Source organism: Vulpes vulpes, chromosome 12 (assembly GCF_048418805.1).
Source record: "Vulpes vulpes isolate BD-2025 chromosome 12, VulVul3, whole genome shotgun sequence".
Lineage (NCBI taxonomy): Eukaryota > Metazoa > Chordata > Mammalia > Carnivora > Canidae > Vulpes > Vulpes vulpes.
In genome coordinates, this window is record NC_132791.1 from 37,927,818 (window position 1) to 37,948,956 (window position 21,139).

At 36.4% G+C, this 21,139-nt stretch overlaps 1 protein-coding gene across 15 annotated transcripts in view; it reads left to right on the top strand.

The window, feature by feature from the left end:
* The window catches only part of BNC2 (basonuclin zinc finger protein 2), a 433,488-nt gene that overhangs the window by 276,420 nt on the left and 135,929 nt on the right, over positions 1-21,139 (top strand). For 12 of the 15 annotated variants that reach the window (XM_072728223.1, XM_072728214.1, XM_026001440.2 and 9 more), the window contains one exon: positions 6,900-7,002. In XM_072728223.1, coding sequence (XP_072584324.1) covers positions 6,900-7,002 — 103 coding nt within the window. Of the gene's footprint in view, positions 1-3,329; positions 3,589-6,899; positions 7,003-21,139 lie in introns of those variants that run through there. The other 3 variants (XM_072728220.1, XM_072728221.1, XM_072728217.1) reach the window with 2 other exon arrangements.

The following is a 21,139-nucleotide window of genomic DNA, read 5'->3' on the forward strand; positions in this document are numbered from 1 at the left end:
AATAAATAAAATCTTAAAAATAATCATCTGAGAGTTAGATAACACCTTTAGGTTGTTATAAAACTTCTTTGTAGGATATTTAAAGCCATGGATCTTTTGGTCAGTTTTCTATGTCCAACTCATGCCATCTTGTCTTATTTCGATACCTGAGTACAAAACCCTGTAGCACAAGAGAGGGATATATACCTTTGCTTTTATCATGTATGAATTTTATCCTCAAGTAAAAGTAAATTCTTGTGCTTTTGTCTATTTAGTTCATGTTGGCTCAGAAGCTATCCACCATTAAAAAAAACTTGAGTTTTCTTTGCTCGTACTGCATTGTATGTTGGCCAAATTTAGGATATTGAGGAGTTCTGCAAAAGCGATGTCATATAGATTTTCCAAGCCTTAGTTAACACTCACAGTACTTCTTTTGGAAGTTGTTTCTTTTCCATTAGCTTTATGTATCCTCCATGGGAAAATGGGAAGGAAAAAACTAACCTGAAATTTACTTAGGGAGCTATTTCCTGACATAATCATGTTACCATCACTTAAATTCTTTAGAATCTCTGTGACAGTGCTTTAGAAGTACTGTCTTAGGTTTTTTTATACTAGATGTAAAAATGTGTGGAAGTCTCATTAAATTCTGTGTGTCTCTTTGGCCATTCTCTTCATCTATAATGCTTGATAACTGTTACTTTGTAATTACTGCAGTGTAATCCATGTTAGTACTGGAATACTTCACTTCCAGATTCATGAATAGATAATATTCTATTTCAGATTTTTGTTTTTTATTTTTCAAGGCCAGAGTCTTTCAAGAATGATTTTCCTACCCAATAAAATGGTTCATTTGATTTCTGATACAATGTATACCTTTCCTTCTTGGGCTTGTGTACGTGTTCAGAGATGAATAACGTATGTAGTGATGACTTAATAAGAATTCATTATAGCATAGACTATTTTGTATCCTCATGGAGGGTTGGCCAATTTTACATATTTATGATACCTACCTGTGACTTTCAAAGTAGAAAATTCAATTTATTAAATTTGTTCTTGGTAAAAATAAAAAAGGAGAGCCTTGTCACTTATAACTATCATAGCCAATTAATTTATATACCTAGAATCGACCACCTGTTTACAGTAGAAAATAACAGGACAGAAATGAATGCTATATCAGTGATCAGTTTTTTCCATAATTCAGTTGTAATGTAGATCAGGTATATATCTATTAAGCAGTTGTAATGCAGATCAAGTGTAGATCTATTAAACATTTAAAAATGATTCAAATACACTGTTATAAATCTTGATATCCTCCCCAAAAATGAACGAGGAAAAAGCAATTTAAGAGTTTTCATTATATTTGGGAGATTTAGCCAGGGTTAAAAAAAACACTTGAAGGGAACGCTTGGCAAAGTTTTTCTAATGGCAAGGCAAAACCTAGAATTTAAATTTTTCATTTTTTGTTTCCTTTTTATGATTACTCCTTCAGAATATATGTTTTATGTTTCTAATTGCCCCATGGCCTTATTTTTGCCTTTTGTTACTTTGTATTAATATGTAACTTGTATAAGTGTTCCCAGACAAGAAACAGCTAATAGATTTATTAATGAGGCTTGTTTATAGTTCTTTTGTGAGGTACACTAAATATTAGCTGAAGCAACAATCGTGTTTTCCTGGCAAATATCATTTAGTGAGAAGATTGATGTTTAGTTCACATATACTTGCAGAGTTCAAGCCAGCTATGACTATAATAAAGCTAAAGAGACTTCAGTTTTAGTGATAACAGAATCTTATTTGAATAGGGCTTTGGAACTCTTCCATAATACTTTCAAATGCACCCTTATTTAATATTCAGATATAAAAGTGTTACTGACAAACCCTTGATTAAATATTTCATTCTTGATTGGTATACTTTATTTTAGGTCTACTTTTGAATGTCAATATTTATATTTTACTGGTTTAATTGTATGTTTTCTTCCTTTCTCTATAGAGAATGGAAATAAACTGATTAATAATTGGGAAATCCATCCTATCATTTAAGAGCCATGTAATATCCGTATAAACATTTCTGAACCCTAATATTAAAAACAAATGTTGATCCTTGTCATGCCTACCTTAGAAGATTATGGTATGAATAATATGGCATCATGTATGTCAAAGTGTTCTTTTAATTCATTTAGACTAAATATACAATATTTTATAAAATGTTGGGAATATGGGGAAACTTTCTTGGGTCATAAAAAGTTTCCATGTATTGAGCTTTTACTATTACTAGGCACAGTGCTATGTGCTTTTTAGTCATTATTTCATTTAAGTCTTTTGACCCTCTTGTGATGTCATTGCTACTACTACTTGCTACTTGCTACTACTACTTTAGAGATAAAGAAAGAGGTTCAATGGATCATGTACTTCTTCAAGTGTCTTGAGTATTTGCCAGTATACATTGTAAGCTCAATAAAGGTGTTGCCCTGCCTTCATGGAGCTTAAATTCTAGAGGGAAAGACAGGCATTAATCAAATAATCACACAGATATATAAATACATTTATATGTAGATTACATATTTACAATGATGATAAGTGCTATGACAGAAAGATCCCTTGTGAAACAGGAAACTAATGGGGAACTTGACTAGGATGTGAGGGCAGCTGCCCTGGGGAATGAAAGTAATATTTGAGTTGAAATCGGAAAGATGAGTGTGAGTTAACAGGGCGCAGTAGAGATTGAATGGTGACTGTAAATGGAATTATAACTAGAGATTCTCCATCAGTCAAATGGAGAGTTTACACAGACCTGGGTTTGATTCCTGTGACTTTACTAGTTCGGTATCTTTAGGCAGGGCACTGAATTATCTCCACCTCATTTCTTCATATGTGAAATAAAGGTAATAATAGTACTAACCTCATGGTATTTTCTGACAAGAGAGCTAATGTTTATAAAATATTTAACATAGTAAATGGAAAATGGAAAATATCCAGTAAATCTAGCTATTATTAATGATAATGGATAATAGGTTACTGTTATAAATTATAAAATCCTACCTTTGAAAGAAGAAAAGACAGAGGAATAAAAAGGGAGAGATGGTGCTTCTCTAGCCCGTTTGAGGGCTTCCTTCTGTTCTTAAGGTCTTTTCTCTATGCCCACCGCCCACAAACTCTATCAAGTCCCTAAGTGCAGGGACCCTGCCATCCATTTCCTGCCACTTAACACAGTATTTGGCTCCCAAATGATGGTTTTTGTGTAGTGATAATATTTGAAGCTGTAGGAGGGGATAAAATTGCCAAATTAAAAAATGAGAGCCTGGCGTGGGAAACACCTGTATTTATTTACAGTGGAGAGAGAGTGAGAAGTCATTGCCAGAAAAACTAGGATAGCTGGTCTCTACAGCTGAGAAATGAAGGAGAGAGTGCCATACGCTGCACCCAGGTCTGAGAAGACCAGGAGACAAGAAAAAGGGACCAACATTATTGAAAACATTGCTTCTGGAAAAAGTTTCAGTAAAGTGTGGGGTAGAATCCAGATTGCAAAATTAAAATGTAGGTGGTGGTGCCGAAGTGGAAGAAATAGGTGTTGGGTGTATGGATTTTTCTTTCAAGAAATCCATGGTAAAGGTAAGCAGGAGTAATAATTACTTTTAATAAGTTGCGGGTTTTAAAAAAGTCATTATTGTCATTGTTCTGGGGGATTTGGCAGTGCTGATAATATAAGAATTGAAGAAAGAGTTACAGAGCACTCTTAATGAGGCATGGTGGGGTTAATAATCCGAAATAGCTAGACCTGTATGAGAATCCCTGCATGTATATGTGGGAACAGTCTGACTACACTGCTCCTTTCCTGGTATCTTCTTTCTGCCACTTACTCATCATCTCTGGATTTTCAGCAGTTGAGAGTGCCCTGCAGTGAGTGGGAGGAACTTTTAGGTTAGCTGAATGAAGGAAGAAGTAATGTGCTTACAAAAAAAATGAGTTTATCCATTTCTACTCTTCCCAGCTGTCTCCTTGTAAAGCATGTACATTTTTGAGGTTTAACTGCCTTTGATAATTTTATGATAATTTATTTTCTTTAAGTGTGGGTGAGTTGGCAAGTGATCACATTGGTTCTGTTTTGTTGTGGATAAATAGTATGTCAGAGTTTTATGCTGTTTCAAAAATGTTATTTAGAATAAAACTTCCTTTGAAGCCACAATAGTCTCTTACTCAAAATATTTATTTAGACCATATTGTTTAAATATATATAATTCCCTTAAGGAACAATTGTAGTCTATAAAAATCTGATTTTAAAACAAATAGACCTTCTGGAATTCATAGGAATACAAAATGGATATTCCAGCGTTTAAGTGTTTATATACAAAAGGAGTTGAGGTGTTCCAAGGTTTATGTGTTTAGGTACAAAAAGAATAGAATTCATAAAAAAGGATAATGATCTGAAAAGTTTAATTCCCAAATGTGCCAGATGTATAAAGTTATTTAGGTAGAGAAAAATATTTAAATCATAAGGTAGTTCCAAGTAAATGAATGAATGAGTCAGCCAGTGAATAAAGAGTTATACATAAAAATAAAGCAAATCTACAGTTTTTTTTATTCTGTTCTGAATATAGCTCTAATTAAAATTGAGAAAAGTGTGCTTTAAACACAATGTAAAATTAGGCTACTTTTGTAAAATAATTTAGTGTTATCAAATTAACGACTTAAAGTATATATGTCTTTTGTGCTGGAGTTAACTTATAGTCTTTGAGAAATCATCTCTTTTTTTGGGAATTTTAAAATTTTGGTAAAGAGGTGATTTTTTTTGTAATTATGAAAGCTTGTATTATTGCAGTTCAGATTACATGAATATTTTAATGTCACCATGGTTGCCATATCTGAATTTATTATTAGTTTGTTAGTTTGTAAAGTATCTTGTTTTTAGTAGAAACACTGCCCGCTAAACTGTTTGGTTTGGGTTTGGTTTGGTTTGGTTTTAACCATATCACAATTAAATTGTGCGTTCATTAACTAATGCACATGAATTTAAATCAACTTTTTCTAACTTGTTATATTCTGATATATTGCTCGGTCAGTAAACTGTTGAAGTGGAAATAAGAAATTTTGGAAGAAGTATGTCCCACTATAACCTACAAATGCTTATAATATTCTTGCTTAGTCAGCATTTGCTTCCTTTGGTGTCCCTATTTCTTACTACTAATTCTTCTAATCACCAATACATTCAGCAAAGTTTTACATTCTAGTTATATGTAGCTGGACTGTTGACATTGGAAGACAGACCCTGAAATATCAGGCAGATTAGACAATTGCATGTTTCCCTAGTGGTAATGGAGCAGCGAATTAAGGTGGAAGTGAACTAAGAAAGGAGTCTTACAGTGAGGACTCTCATTGCAAACTGAGACCTATGGATTTATAGCAAAAAGAGAAATACCTCAAACTTGCTGGACCCAAAGCATGGGGAACAGTAAAACCCCGTCAGTCTTACTCTCTGTAAGTGGAATTGGGCCCAACTCTGTTAGCAATATCTAAAATACTATTACCAGTGAGACAGTTTATATAAGGAATCCATTTGGTTCCAGGAATGTGAGCATCTGGAAGCTACGTAAGTGAGCATGGCTTTCAGTCCTGGAGCTGCAGTTTCAGGTGGTTCCATTCCTCTCTTCTAACAACCCCCACCCCAAATCAGTAAGCATTGATGGCATCTAAAACTGTAGAGAGATCTTTTCCTGGCAGTTCAGGTAGTTACAGTAGACTGTTAATCTGTGAATGATCGCACTGAATCCCTTCTGTCTTCAGCATTTCCATGCAAATTAGAACTAAATGTATGAGATAAATTTATTAACTGCAGTCTAGGAGCATAGGTCAGCTTTAGCAAGTTTTAAGCATTGGTTTTTATCCATAAAAAGTTACACTTCATTTATGCTAATTTTCCATGGATTCACTTTATAATATAAACTGGTGAGATGATTTTTTTAAAGTACTTGTAAAGAAATGAAAGATTTTTGAGTATGTTTTTCAGTTTTCTAAGATAGAGTTGGATTGTTACAGATATAAGATGTTTACATAAATGGCTTTTCCTATTTTAATGTAAAAACAAATTTAAGCTTATTTTCTTATGTTACTGTTAAAGTAGAAGAAAAGGGGGCACCTGGGTGGCTCAGTGGGTTAAGCCTCTGACTCTTGATGTCAGCTCAAGTGTTGATCTCAGGGTCATGAGCTCAAGCCCCACTTTGGGCTCCACACTGGGCGTAGAGCCTACTTTAAAAAAATGAAGTAAAAGGAAGGTTGTTGTGTATTTTTTCAAAACAGGAATGAAAATGAAAATTATCTATCAAAAGGGGAAAAACAAGGAATTGGGAAGTAGATAAATACTACCAGAACTATGCTAGATTATTATTGGGCTAACAGGGATGTCTTTCAAAGTGTACCTGAAAGATTAACAAAGCATTTAAGTGAAACTTAGCAGAAGAAAAGCAATATTCTAATAATTATATTTGCATGTCATGTTTTACTTTCACCAACATTTCACCTGAGCATTATTGTATTAGAGTATATTTTTCTGCATTATTGCCAAGTGGATAAACTTAAATGGGAATATATAGTAGTGTCAGTATTTTTTTCTGTTTGGAATCCCTAGCATTACAAATCAAGTGTCTTGTGGAATATGTAATCCTTTATTCTTTTTCTGCGTGTTCTATGTTTCTAATTTAAAGGTTAAATATGAACGACATGAAACATTCTGTTAGTGAATGAGCTTTGTTTTCTTACATTTTTCTGAAAGAGATTTTGATGGTATCCAAATTTATCTTTAAAACTCTCCAGGCCCCTACCAACATAAAGCCTTTAAAAATGGAAGTGGAGGTTATTTATTAAAATGGTGAGGAAACACAGTACCTTTGAACAAATGCTGATCCTTTTTTTCCTCCTTTATTTTTCAGGCCATCCGTTGCACACTGGTAAACTGCACGTGTGAATGTTTTCAGCCGGGGAAGATTAACCTGAGGACTTGTGATCAGTGTAAACATGGCTGGGTGGCACATGGTGAGGAAAATCTGGACTTTTCTTCCTGTTCTCATTAGGTTCAGGTGAATGTGCGTATTTTTTCAGAGCAGTTGTTGCCCGGAAAAGAGAGGGGTCAGCTGTGCTTCAAGTGTTAGTTAACATTCAGACTGCAGCATATTCTCAGCTCCAATGAGCAAGGCTAGGCAAGCAGAGCAGCTCTGAGCAGAAGGGTGCAATGTTTATAGGACAGTTAGGCCGTGGGGTTCTGACTGAACATAGTAGCAGCCAGCAAGCACCAGGCCCAATGGAAACTCAAACATACCACAGTTGGCCTTTCAGGGCCTGGACCTCAGAGGGAAGCTGGCAAACCCTCTTTGCTTGAGGAGAATTCGTCGATGACTGCTCACCCTTGTCATATGCGTTTGAGGCTGCGTTTTATCCTCCCAGATGTTAAATTTTGTATGGTCCAAGGTGGGTGAGAGAGTGAACGGGAACATTATTTGGCTGGTATCTGAGAAAATAGTCTGTAAATACCCCCTTTCAGTGTGCATCAGGATTGGAGGTGGCCGGTGGTAGAGTGGTAGCTCTGCGTAGCTTTGTGTTGGGGGCGAGGGTGACCCGGGGCCATGGCTGGAAGCGTTGCAACTTTTTGCCAGACGCACGGAGCTATTTCATCAGTGTGCCTTGACAAAGCAGTTAATATGTTCTTATGTATGGTTTATATTTTTTATATTTAGGCAAAAAGAGACTTAGAAAATAAGCAGACATTTTCTTTACTTCCTAGAATGTGGAATTTTAAAAGATAGGTATTGTTTATAAAAGAAATCTTAGCTTGAGATTTTTTTTTGACAGCCTGGGGTATTGGCTCTTCAGTGGACATATTCTTCATTCCCAAGCTGTGCCAAATATCCAGTGGGTTGTATTTTTATAAATGTCATGTTATTCTAGCAAGATCTGAGGTAACAACACTGGGCCATGCCTTGAAATGCTTCTAATTTATCATGTCCCTTGCTTATTAGGATGTGTGTGTGGGCGTTGTAGGGACATTTCAGCCACGTTTGTGTGTGAGAAAGAAGAGGTAGATCAGATAGTAGGAGGGGAATACCCTAGAAGAGGTGTGCCTGGTAGACGGGGCCACGATCTGCCAGTGCCTCTGGGGATGGAACTCTGCTGTTTCATTAACAAGGCCAAAATCTGCAACAGCTCGGTCCAGTTTCAAACAACAGATGAGCTGTTCCTTTTGCAGTCTATGTGAGTTACTACTGCATTCGGCGAGTTCTTCTCTCTTCCTATAATTCATTTACTAGGGCTTCCCATAACAAAATACCCCAACGGGGTGGTTTAAATCAGAAATGTATTTTCCCACAGTTCCAGAGACTACAAGTCCAAAATCAGGGTGGTTTCATTCTGAGGACTTTTCCTGGCTTGCAGATGGCTGCCCTCTCATGATGTCCTCAAATGGTCTTTCCTCTGTGAACACACCCCCCTGGCGCCTCTGTGCATCCAGATTTCTTCTTGTTCTAAGGACACCAATCACACTGCATAGGGCTCACTCTAGTGGTCTCATTTTAACTTTAATCAGTCTCTTTAAAGGCTCAGTCTCCAAATAACAGTCACATTCTGAAGTACCAGGGATTAAGTCTTCAAAGTATGCATTTTTGGGGGGAGGGAGGCACAATTCAGCTCATAACACTTCATGAATATCCTTGTTTCCCTGAATAAATGTTGGCTTTACTAGGTAATAGGTACCAGAGCTTACAGTCCCAAGCTCAAGAGTCACAGAGTCAATATGGGGTCAAATCCTGGCTCTGCAGCTCCATGGCACATAGTTCAGTATCTCTGCAGCCTACCATTCTTATCTGTAATATAAAATTAATAATATCTAGTTGGCAGGATTGTCGTGAGAATTAAAGGTAAAGTATATGAAGCCTTTCCAATAAATAATACTGTGTTAGAAAGAAAAATCTGAATAATGGATAAGCAATAAAAGTGGTCAATCAGTTAAACAAAAGACTTTTCATTCATTCAGTCTCATTTTTTTCCAAAGCCATCTGTGTTACCATCATCTATCTGCTATGGTCGAGTATAAAAGTTTACTGTGTCACCAGTTTGTTTTACCTGTTCAACTTCCACATGCATATTACATTAGTAGTGTAATGGGGAGAAAAAGAAATATTTCTTCTTTCTTGAACAAAATAAATTATTTCTAGCCAATGGTTGTTTCTAAGACTTTCTGAAGGATGTGATTTTTCACAAAACTTGAATAAAGTATTTCTGTTACATCAGACTGTGCTTTTCCTACCACGTCATTAGAAATCCTGTGTTTCTAGGATATTAATTGTGGATTTTCTCAAATCTAACCTTCCCTCACCACTGTTATTACCTTGACCTCTCTTTCCTCCCTCAACTGTGTATCAGATAGAACTCCAAATATGTAGACACAGAGGTACAAACCCCACTCTTCCCTCATTCATTAGGACAAATATGATAGGGATTGGCTTCCAGCTTTTGAATTGGCAGTTGGATGAGACTAGTTGCTTCATTCTCTCCTCCTGCACAGAAAACCCTGAAATCGTGTTTCTAATTATTTCTGCTCAGAGGTGAAACACAGCAGTCTTCCTGGCTGCCTTACATGGTATGGTGTCCTATGGGTAGGACCAGGAGGAAATGACTTAGGTTTTTTTAGTACGTCTCTGAATTTGGATGGAACAGCAGTAGGACTACTGAGAACATATCTCATAGAATTATTTCATTGTATCACTAAACATACTCCAGCTGTTATTATATTGTAAAAAATATATATATTTGCGAGGCACTTGGGTGGCTTAGTTGGTTAAGTATCCAACTCTTGATTTTAGTTCAGGTCACGATCACAGGGTTGTGAGACTGAGCTCTGCATCGGGCTCTGTGCTGGATATGGCCCCTGCTTAGGATTCTCTCACTCCCTCTCTTTCTTGCCCTCCTCACTCCTGTATACATGAATTCTCTCACTCTATCTCTAATATAATAATAATAATAATAATAATAATAATAATAATAATATTTGCTGCTAAAAAATAACCAAATGTCAAAATCGAATGTTCTCTGTAAAAAGAAAAATTCCTAGAAATGTGGTGGCCTCTTTTGAATAAATATGTTCCCATATCTCTTTTGATAGCATCATCTTATTTCTTTCTAAGAGGTTGAATTTCATGGGTCATTATATCACACATACACACTTCCATAGCCTTACAGATTGCTTCTCCAACCTGCTTAAATTGTTAACATTAGCTGCTTTACAACATTCTTGAGAAAGATGTTTTAAAAAATTAAAGAGAGTGAGTGATTAATTCATCATACCGTAACACCTAGGTTTTGAAATTATGCACTGGGTTGTGTGCTTTTCACAGATTACTTCCTTGAAATCTTTAGCACCACTGAGTCAAGAGGGGGAGAAAATCCAAAAACAGTTCCTTGACTACCGATAGGTATTTCCCACTGAATTAATAAAGGATTTCCTGTTCTTTCTCCCCATTAATGAATTTTAGCTCTTTCACTTTGATTAATAGAAAGCAGAGCTTAATTAAATTTAACTTTATTTCAAAAGAATCTTTTTTTTTTTTTGGTATAGGATTTCCATACCTATGGTGTGTAAAACCCAGAGTTTCTAACTTTGTAAATTTCTGTTTTGAGTTCTTGGATAAAGGACTCTAGCATACTGCCAGCTAATTCATTTAACAGCTATTATTTCCTTCCCTCCTTTGTTTGCATTATCTTTTCTGTGTATTTCCTTTATTTGCCTAAAATATAGAGTGAGTCTTGAAAAAAATTTTTAAAGAAGGGGCAGCCCTGGTGGCTCAGCGGTTTAGCACCGCCTTCAGCCCAGGGCCTGATCCTGGAGACCCGGATAGAGTCCCACATCGGGTTCCCTGCATGGAGCCTGTTTTTCCCTCTGCCCGTGTCTCTGCATCTCTCTCTCTCTCTCTCTCTCTCTCTCTCATTAATAAATAAAAATTAAAAAAAAATATTCTTACAAGTTTTTTTTTGTTGTTCAAAAGTGCTGAAATAAGATACCAGGATAAAAGCAGCAGTGGCTTCTCTATTGGTTACATAAATGTTTATGTTGGTAGAAGTTTAGTTTGTTGCATTCTGACCCTTTCCCAAGGTACTAGTAATTCAACCATTCACAGAATTAAAGCTTCAGCCAAAGGTTTTACATAGTCTTAGAAAGTAGCAAGTATCCTAGTATACACCAAGTAATGGGTAAGGTGTGTAGGGAGGCTCAGGGTAGGAAAGGTGGGGGAGTGTGCTTGCTTCTAATGAGAAGTTACTAACAGGACTTTGTGAAAAACTGGAGGCATGGTGTAACAGTTGAAAGCTATGGTACTAAATCATTTTTGTTATTTATCATTTGCAAATTAGTTATAATGACTGTAGTCTAGATGTTTAGTGATAATCCAAGACAACTGGAAATGTTTTCTTTCATGATGGGATATATTTGATTTGTGTATATGAGAAAAGAGGTGGGCAGGTTTTAGAAAGGTAATGTATACAGAGATTTTTTCTTTACTAGGTCAGTGATTTTTACTTCCAACAAAGACCATTTGTTAAAACTACCTTCAAGAAAAAAATCCACCATGTCTTAGTATGTCTAGTAAGTATTTGGCAAGGAGATGAGGCTTGATGAATAAAAAATATATTACATCGCTAAATGAACCCCACTGCAGTTTTCTCGGTAAAAATTATTTTCTTTATAGAATACTTTGATTTAAACCAAAAGGATGCACCATTCCAATAAGCTGCATTCATGAATGCTAGAATTTTCATTCATTCCCACACAGTCTGAATTAACACCAGGGTTATTTCCTTTGGCTAAAGTCTGCCTCTGAGAATGCTTGTTGCACCAGGATTCTTGAGACCTTTCCTTTATTATGTTCTTCTATAAATGTGATTTCTCTTTCCTGCCTCAGTTCATTCAAGGAGAAGATAGTCCTGCATTATCACTTTAGTTATTTGGTCATCAAGCCAGCTGCTTTCCTGCTCCTATCCAAACTATTCAGATTTTTTTAAAATGTAAAATGAGCAGAGTTGGGCTGCATCATCTGGATCATCAATGAATAGATATTTATTAAACATATATCATATGTAAAGTACTGTGCCAGGTATCTGTCGGTTCCTCAGTTCTGTACCACAGGAAATGGTGAGCAGTATAAAGTTAATTTAGTGTCATATACCAACCGGTTTTATGTTTTAATGTACTGTAAGACTTAATATTCATATAATCCATTAATTTCAAACCTTTTTTGTAATTCACTAGAAGTAATTTTTCTTTTTTTCTCAGCATCATTGAATTTGAATTCTCAGTTTTTTACTTGATAGATCTTATCAGAAGAGAGATATTTATAGAGACCCTCACCCAAATAGAAATATAAGACATTCCATTAAATTCGAATTTCAGGTAAATGGTGAATAATTTTTTTAAATAGTTGTGTATCTGCAAATTTAGCTGAGTGAGCCTGTATTTTTATTTGATAAAGCTGGCAAGCATACAACTAAAAGAAAATTCTAGTGAGGCTTATTTTGCCTAATTAAGTCTTAAAACGGGGCCTTTGGTTCTTAGCATTCTATAATCAAAAATCTTTTTGATTATGTCAGAGATCACAAGATCTCTGCATTCTGTTTACAGATTCCTCAAATTTGTTGGCGGCATGGTGTACCTTATAAGGATTTAAGCAGAGTGGATCAAAAGCAGTAATTTTTCATTTTATCCCATGAAAAGTCACATGTCTTTATTATTTGTCCCAGTCTGTGCTCTTTTTATGAATTGTCTAAACATCTGTGAAAGTAGTTTATTCCCAACTGGTAATTTTGTAATATTCTCCCTGACTTGATCAGGGTATAACCTGATCTAGTAGTATAACCAACAGTAGTAGTAACCTTTCCTTCTCCTTCCTCCTTTCTTCCCCATTTCTCCCCTTCACACCCCAAATAGATAGAGTCTTTTATCATAAAAATAAAGCATGACTTTCTGTGACATCATGCTCATTCCAAGTAACTCAGCAGCAGTTTGTGTATGATAATTTGTGAATTTTTCAAGATTAAGAGAGAAGGGTAATTAACAATGAGTCTCTTCTGACAAAGGAAAGGTAATTCTCCCAAATACTAACTTCTAAGAAAGCTCTGACCTCTCTTTTGCCCACCTGGAGAGTGTCTCAATAAGAGTGAATTTTGCTTTGAGAGAGACTTGTTGTAGGGGGTATTTAGGATGTGATGAAAAGTTTAAGAAAGGTACTAGCTTAATTCCTTAACACAGGGAAGTAAATACAAGCTTTACAAGTGAGAACTTGATACTTTGGGGGAGATGTAGGTAGTCATGCTTCCAGAGCTTTACACAAGGGTAGGAACATCATAGTCCTCTCCCCCTGGTACACTGATTTGGAAAAGATAGGAACTAAAGTAGTATCTGCTTTAAAGATCTCTAGAAGTAGATTTAGTTCGTCCAGATTGTGATGCTAAACCCTGGCTTGCCTAGCCACAAAATTCTTTTTTAGTTAGAGAAGCCACCTTTATAGGCGCCTCCTAGCTTTGGTGAGGTAGCTGGGTCCTTGTCTCTCCATAGACAAAGTCCTTGAACATCTCTCCAGTTATTTTTATTTTAAAGAGCAAAAACAAGGCCATTTTCCTGCCTGGCATGGGAGCCTTCTTTGCTTGACCTGAGGGCACCGTGCCCTCTTCTGCTTCTTTCCTTTACTCCCTGATCACAGCTGATAAGCTTTAAAGGGAGGACATCCTCACAAATGCAAAGGTTCAGTGCCTGATTAATGGCATTAGCTATATTCTTATGGTGCCCCTGAGCTGCTTATTTTGATTTGTTTCTTAGCCTGCCCACCTTTGGGATGGTGATTTGAACTCCCTAAAATTTTTCTTTTTTTAATCACAGCACAAACAAGTGCCTCCCCTTCAAAGTCCTGGGCTCTCTGCCTGTTAGCTTCCCACGTGTTTTTTTTTTTTTTCTAGCTTCTTACTTAGATGGAACATAAGATGAGTCTGGTAAATTCTAGCCTCTAAAGTATACAGTGCCATTCCACTGTTAAGGAGTTTCTAGGGAGGATCTTGAGATTGAAACATACAGAGCTAGAGGTTATGAGGAAGCTTCAGATACACAAATGGGGGAGGCATGATAGAAAAGTAGGTAAGAGTTCATGTGCTGGCTCCACCACCTACTATCAGTAGAACCTTGGCCAAGTTACATAATCTCTATTTTTTCTCCAAGAGATGTGGATAATAATAGCACCCAGTTTGTAGGGTTCTTCCTAGGATTAAATAAGATAATCTACTTAATAATGTTAGTTGTTGTTTCTAAACTCTTACAGAAGTAAAACTTCAACCTTGAGGGTGTGAGAGACATGTTTTAGCGTAGTTTAGTGGTTAAAAATTGGAATTACCAGTCAGTGGTCAAATCCCATCTCGATCCCTAGTTAATAAGCCTCAGTTCTTTTATCTGTAAATGCAAATAATAACAGGAATTTATCTAAATATCACAACAAAGTTTTGAGGAAGATTAAAGAGAAAGTGGACTCAACACTAATGTTAATATCCAGAGCCTCACTTAAGGTACATGTGATATGAGCTTCTTTCTCCTTCCAGGAGAGGTTTTTTTTTTCAGTGCCCAGTGGCAGAGTTTAGGTTACCAATTTTTTCCCTAGTAAATCTAGTCCAGTTCCATACCTTTCAATTTCCCCTCAAGTGTCATTTGAGCCCCAATTTGAACAGAAGTCAGAAACTCTTTTTCCCAGAAGTCACAGTTTGAGAAGTAGAGACCAGTTAAAATGAGCTGTAGGAATATTTATCTGTTGAAAGCCCAAAACCCAGAAATAGATGAATTTCAGTCAGATTTCAGGCTGCTTTTGCTCATTTTCACACTTATATTCTTGCATGTGAAGTGCTTTGATGGGCTAACCACTTTATCATTTTATTGTACTTTATTACATCATAAATTTTTATATCTTGCTAACGATTCTACAGGAAGCTTAATTGTTTATAGGAACATCTTAATTAACTGGAGTTCACCAGGTTAAGCAGAACACAAATTGAAGGAGTTATAAATGAAACACTCAGCTCCTCTCATTTTACTGAGGATGTGCTATTCAGATAGACCAGGAGATTCTGCTGGGTCATGAGGACCCAGTATGTCTCAGCAATATCATGTTGATACTCTCAACCATTCTTCCATTTCCCGTTGTGTCATAGTGATGACTTCTTCCAGTCAAGGGTCCTCTACCTACCCTTTGTTGAAGAGTGAAAGCATGGGATGGGGTAACTATGGTAATTCGGAGAAATTCTGACTTGTATTCTGGGAGGCATGATATGTTGCTGATGCATCCCATTCCTTACCAGGTTTTGCCTTCTAGGAGGGGTAGGTGTTTATAATTCTTCCAAAGCTTTTTGAATTCATCTGTGAATAGAGCATATAGCTCCCATCTGTGAGCATATAGCCAAAGCACTGAACAGAAAGTATTTTAACGTTTTACTATCATAACTAGATAGAATCATAAGCAGTATCTGTGAAGGAGCCCCGTAGTAAGGTCCCTCTCTCCCTGGAGCTGTTCTGTGATGCACAGACAAATTCCCATTTTTGGCCTCTTAGGCCTCCCAGCCTGTTTGTATGGTCAGGCAGGTGACACTGCAAATGCAAGCTCAGACCCATCTAAATGAAAGAACCAAATTATTGGGCCTTAAATTCTGCTGGCCAAGGCAACTCTAGACCTGGCTGTCCACTTAGGAAGCCATTCTTATGGATTTGAGCACTTGAATTGTGGCCTGTCCAAATTGAGATAGGTTGTAAATATATGCACTGGATTTTGAAAATGTAATCTTAAAAAAATGTAAAATATCACATTAAGAATTGTTGATATATTTTCTGCATATTTGTAATATTTTTGATGTATTGAGTTAAATAAAATACAGTCTTAAAAATTAGTTTCATTGTTTATTTTTTACCTTTTATTTTTATTGTTTTTTTATTTTTTATTTATTTTTTATTTTTACCCTTTAAAAGAGACCACAAAAAAAAAAAAAAAAAAAAAAAAAGAGAGAGAGACCACAAACATTGAAGTATGTGACTTGAATTCTATTTCTGTTAGACATAGAGGCCTGTGCTAGGCTCTCTGTATGAGATAGTGTAATTGGAAGACTGAAGCTTAGGGTAAAGTGGTTTACTGGTAGAGTAGTTAGAATTGGTGTGAGAATCCTACAAACCCAAATCCAAGCTCTTGTCCTGCCTTCACTCATCACTGTCACTCTTTCCCAGTCCTTCGAGCTTTCACACTTGCTGCACTATTGATCATGTCCAGTCTTTCCTCTGTCCTGGTCCTGAGGGAAATGGGATCCGTCTACCCCCAGGAGCAATTAAGTGTTCCCTTCTGAATGTGCTCAGTGCACTTCACTGAGACCAGAGGGTCATTTCTGTGGAAAGTGTTCCCTCCACGAGCTCCTGGAAATCAAGAAGGGCACTTCTTTGCGTGCTGAGACCCACTGCAGCGTCTCCTATAAGGGAGCACAGGAGCAGAGGTTTGCAGACACTCCTGAGTGTATGTAAGAGTCTCTGAATCCTAATTGCCATTTCTTTTCCAGCAGCCTCTTCCATTCTAAGTGGGAAGCACAGCTGCAGACACTTGCCTTTAGTCTTGCTTCTGCATTTCTCTTGTCCAGCCTCTGTGTTCACGCCTTTGCTGTTTTCTTCTGTCTTCAGACAAGAAAACCAGTGAAAGGTAGGTAGGAGGTTTTAGCAGCTCGACTAGCCAGGAAGTAAATTTTAGGGAAGTTCTATTTGTTTGATCATTAACAGATGTTGGCATTTTAGTCTCATTCAGAAGGTACAGTTTTGAGTGAAATATCTTCCACTTATATCTAGTAGTTTTTCAATACTCCTTTGCCTGCAATAATCTGATGGATAGAAATTCTCCCCTCCCATCTTTGACTGTTCATGTTTTCCACTATCAGTAAAAATTAAAAAACAAATCAACTTCTAACATAAAAGAAAACACACCTGTTTGGCTTGGAGAAATTGGCCATGAAGGTCTTTTCTCTGACAGGCCAAAAACGAAAAGCGACCATCACAGGGCCCCTTATTTAAAAAAAAAAAAAAAAAAAAAAAAGAGTCTTTTTTTTCTTTATTTCATGTGAGCATTGGCAGAAACTCTGACAAGCAGTTCTTCATATTTTATTATGTTCTTGTCTGCAGAATCTCTGTCAGGCAAAAACCTTGTCAGCGGAAAACCTGTCGTAGGATCAGAGGAGACAAAAACAGGTGTCACACAGGCAGTCAAAACTGAAGGGAAAAAAAGATTAGGCTAAAGAGAGAGAGGCAGACAATTACATTAATGCCATTGCTTTTATCTTATAGATGTGTGTTATTATCTCGGGGTGCTGAGTGCGCAATTGCCTCAAAGAAAAGTAGACAGGAGACAAGGGGAAACTTGATAGTTATTAACTGAAGAGGCAGTGTGTCAAAGCTGGATGGGGTTCAAAGTTTTGCAAAGGAAAAAAAAACTGCAGGCAGCAAGCAACGGCTGTGTGGTTCTGCTTTCGGCTACATAAACCTAGTAGCAATCTAACATTTTCTACTTGGAAACAGATCATAGAGAGAAAAATTAATGAAAGATTTCATTCGGAGGTTTTTGGGGTAACATTTATCCTATATACATATGACTGAATCATCTTTTCTGTCTTATAAAATCTTGCCACAATGTGAGGCATGGTGAGGCATGAAGACAGGCATTTGTCAGTTCAGCTGTGTTGTTTGGATATGTTTAAAACACCTATTATCAACACACTTTTAATTAAAAAAAGCTATTAAGAAGCCCTTTTACTAAGTGTGAACATCTGTACGTGCAAGCTGTAAATTAGGAGATCACATATGTGTGCCTCAGTCAGAGACTAAATGCAGTTGGCAAGTGTTTTTTAGTACTGTTTTTAAATACAGTAAAAACTCTAAAGAAAAAATTGCTAATTTTAAAATTTGGATTTATTTTTATGATTGTGCCTGTTAGTACTAATTAATAGAACTTTTCTTCTAATTAGAAATTAGGATCATTATCAAGTTGGTAATCAGAATTCAAAGGCTAACCAGAATCTCCCTTCTGTTTCTTTGTTCATGTTGTTTCAGGAGACTTCTTTTCTGAAAGTTTGGGCTTATTAAATATAAGTGATGATATAAAATAGTTTCATCTTACTAATGGCCCAAACTCTGAAAGATATTTGGCCTTGTTGATAACTCATACATGTCAAATGGCCAGCTAGTAACTTTACGATAAGATGGCAACTTTAAGTTCCCCATCTGCTTAATCATACCTTGATCATGTTAGTGGCAAAACCAGCAAGGATTGCTCTAGCCCTTGATATTTTCTTTTCATGCATTTAACAATTGGTTAGTTTAGACTTCTCCTAAGACTGCCTCCTTAACCCTTTTTTTATGAGCAGATTCTTTATATAGGGTGTTTTATCCCTCCAGTCACAGATGCAAAGCAGTTTGATACTTGATATATGCATTAAGCAAATCCAGCAATCCAGAAGAAAAAACACATCAGTGTCAAAAGTGTGTGTGATAGCCCAGGGTTTTAAGGGATTATGGTGGGGGAATAAAAAAAAAAAAGATCGATTATAGATTTAGAATGAGATTTTAGCCTGACTTACTGGGAGAGAGAAGGAAAAATACTTGTGACACAAAGGTGACGTTTATTAAAAAAAGAAGACTTAATATAATCATTCCTTTCTTTCAGGTATTTCCTACCAGATGCTGGCTTTTTGTATTACTCAATTTTGAAATATTTCTTCACTACATGTGATAGAGTTTAAAGCATATGTTCTAGCAAAAATAAATATGCCTTACATTTACAATGTTTCCTTAGTGAAATCTACTTCAAGAAAATTAAGTCTTTAAATCTAATAAGTTAGGAGTAGGATAATTATTCACTTACAGAAAAGTTCATTTTTTGTTTAATAGAAGGACTTACATGGCCTCTTCAAGTAGCACATTTCAATAGTTTCAAAACAAGATGTGTTTTGTAGTCAGTGGCCATTTAATTCATTGATCTGTAGATTAAATGAAGCAAGGTTTGTGTAGCCAACCTTCAGCTAGCTTTGATGACTAGGGATGGGCTAGAGCAGCAGCAGTAGGAATGATAACCCCCAAACCTGGTTGCAGCAAGTAGATTCAATAACCAAATCTCTTCCTAGATTTACCATCAAGTTTGCAGATTAAATTTTCTTTTTTCCCCTTTAACCACCTTCTGATGGAGTTGCTATAAATGAAGAAAGACATGCCCCCCAAAAGTGGGCCATGTAAGGAAGGAGGAGGAGAAGAAATAAAACCAAGGACTTGTTTAATCTACTAACCAAGAGAGTGAGTTTCTGAATAGCCAAGCGTTGACAGTCTACTTTTATGTGTGCCTCAGTCAGACTTTGATGATTTACAAAATCTGTTGTGAAGACTTTATTATGCATAAGGCCACAGGGGGGAAATGCCAATCAGTTTGAAATATTACTGTATAGTCTCAAGTGGAGCTCAAATTCTGCCCTGGACTAATTGTGGGTGTTTGTGTGTGCATATTCACTTACTCTCAAAACTAAATGTCAACTAGGTATGATTAAAATCCACAGGACAGTGGGGCCTCATTGGAACTACCTTTGTCCCCCTTTCCTCACTTCAGATTAGAATCACATTCATTTTTTTTTAATTTTTATTTATTTATGATAGTCACAGAGAGATAGAGAGAGAGGCAGAGACACAGGCAGAGGGAGAAGCAGGCTCCATGCACCGGGAGCCCGACGTGGGATTCGATCCGCGGTCTCCAGGATCGCGCCCTGGGCCAAAGGCAGGCGCCAAACTGCTGCGCCACCCAGGGATCCCTAGAATCACATTCATAATGGACATAAGAGTATTCATATACTTATCCCTTATGTATTAAGGGACAAGAAAAAAAATCAAGAACAATTCACATAAGGTATATAAGGTATTGTAATATAATTGGGGTTTATGGAGGCTCAGTAGGTTTTTGTTTTGTTTTACTTAAAAAGGGTGACACTATTTGTTCAAGAAAAAAATAAACCCTTCACAATGTAAGAGCTGACAGTTTATCACCAGTCTTGGGAATCAATTCTTGCAGCTATGTATCATTCCTTTTCTTCTTTCCTTAAAAAAAAAAAAAAAAAAAAAAAATTCTTAAAGCAAGCTTCTTTCTCCTTGGTATTAAGTATCCTAATTAATTCAACCTTGACAGTTATAGTTAGAAAGTTGTGACTTGAACATGAGTTATTTTGTACTTAATTTGCCCCCAATTATATAGTTCTTTTCCCCAAAAGTAGTGAAGAACATGTGCAGATCTAAATATTACTTCAAGTCATAAGGAATCTTTCTTTTAATAACAGGCATTGTCTGCCTTCATGATCGATTCTCTGATTCACTAAAAAGTTCTTAATATGTCATCACTGCCATTTATTAATGTTTTCCCCAAGTGCTATGTCTTTTATTAAGATCTGGCTTACGATCTATGGGTAGGCTAAGCCTTTGCCTTGTACCCTGATGCTTTCCTGCCTAGTAAGAGAACAAAGTCTTATAATGGGAAAGGATTGATGTTATAATGATTCCAAAGGGCCCCTTTATGATGAAATTCTAAATACGCAAAATCCCATTAAACCTGTAGAAGTTCATGGGCTAGCTACATTGAAATGACATGTCATTATATCGGGTGTAGTGTGCATATCATAAAGTATGGTATAATCTGAAATTATAGGTCATATTAGCAAGAACGAAGAGCCACTGACCCTCATAAATTCAGAATATTCGGGTATTTGGAGTAGGAAAGGGAACAATAATCTGTTTATAAGTAATCAAAATTTAAAAATCTGACCCCAGAAATAGCTCTTATAAAACCCTATCCCTAACAGCTTTAAAGTAATCATGGAAAGAATTCCATAAAATAATCCCTTAAAGACATATGTTGAATGTTAATCTATTAGAAATTGAAATTGTGTTCTAAGACCCAGAACTACTAAAAGCTGACCACTTGATGCTGTTATAATTTAGAATCCTAAGGGGAGTGAGGCAAAAGATGTGGAGTTCTCGAAATAATTAGCTTTCCAATTTAAGGCTCACTTGGCTTTCTCCCAAGATGAAAGAATAGGTTTCTTAAAATTT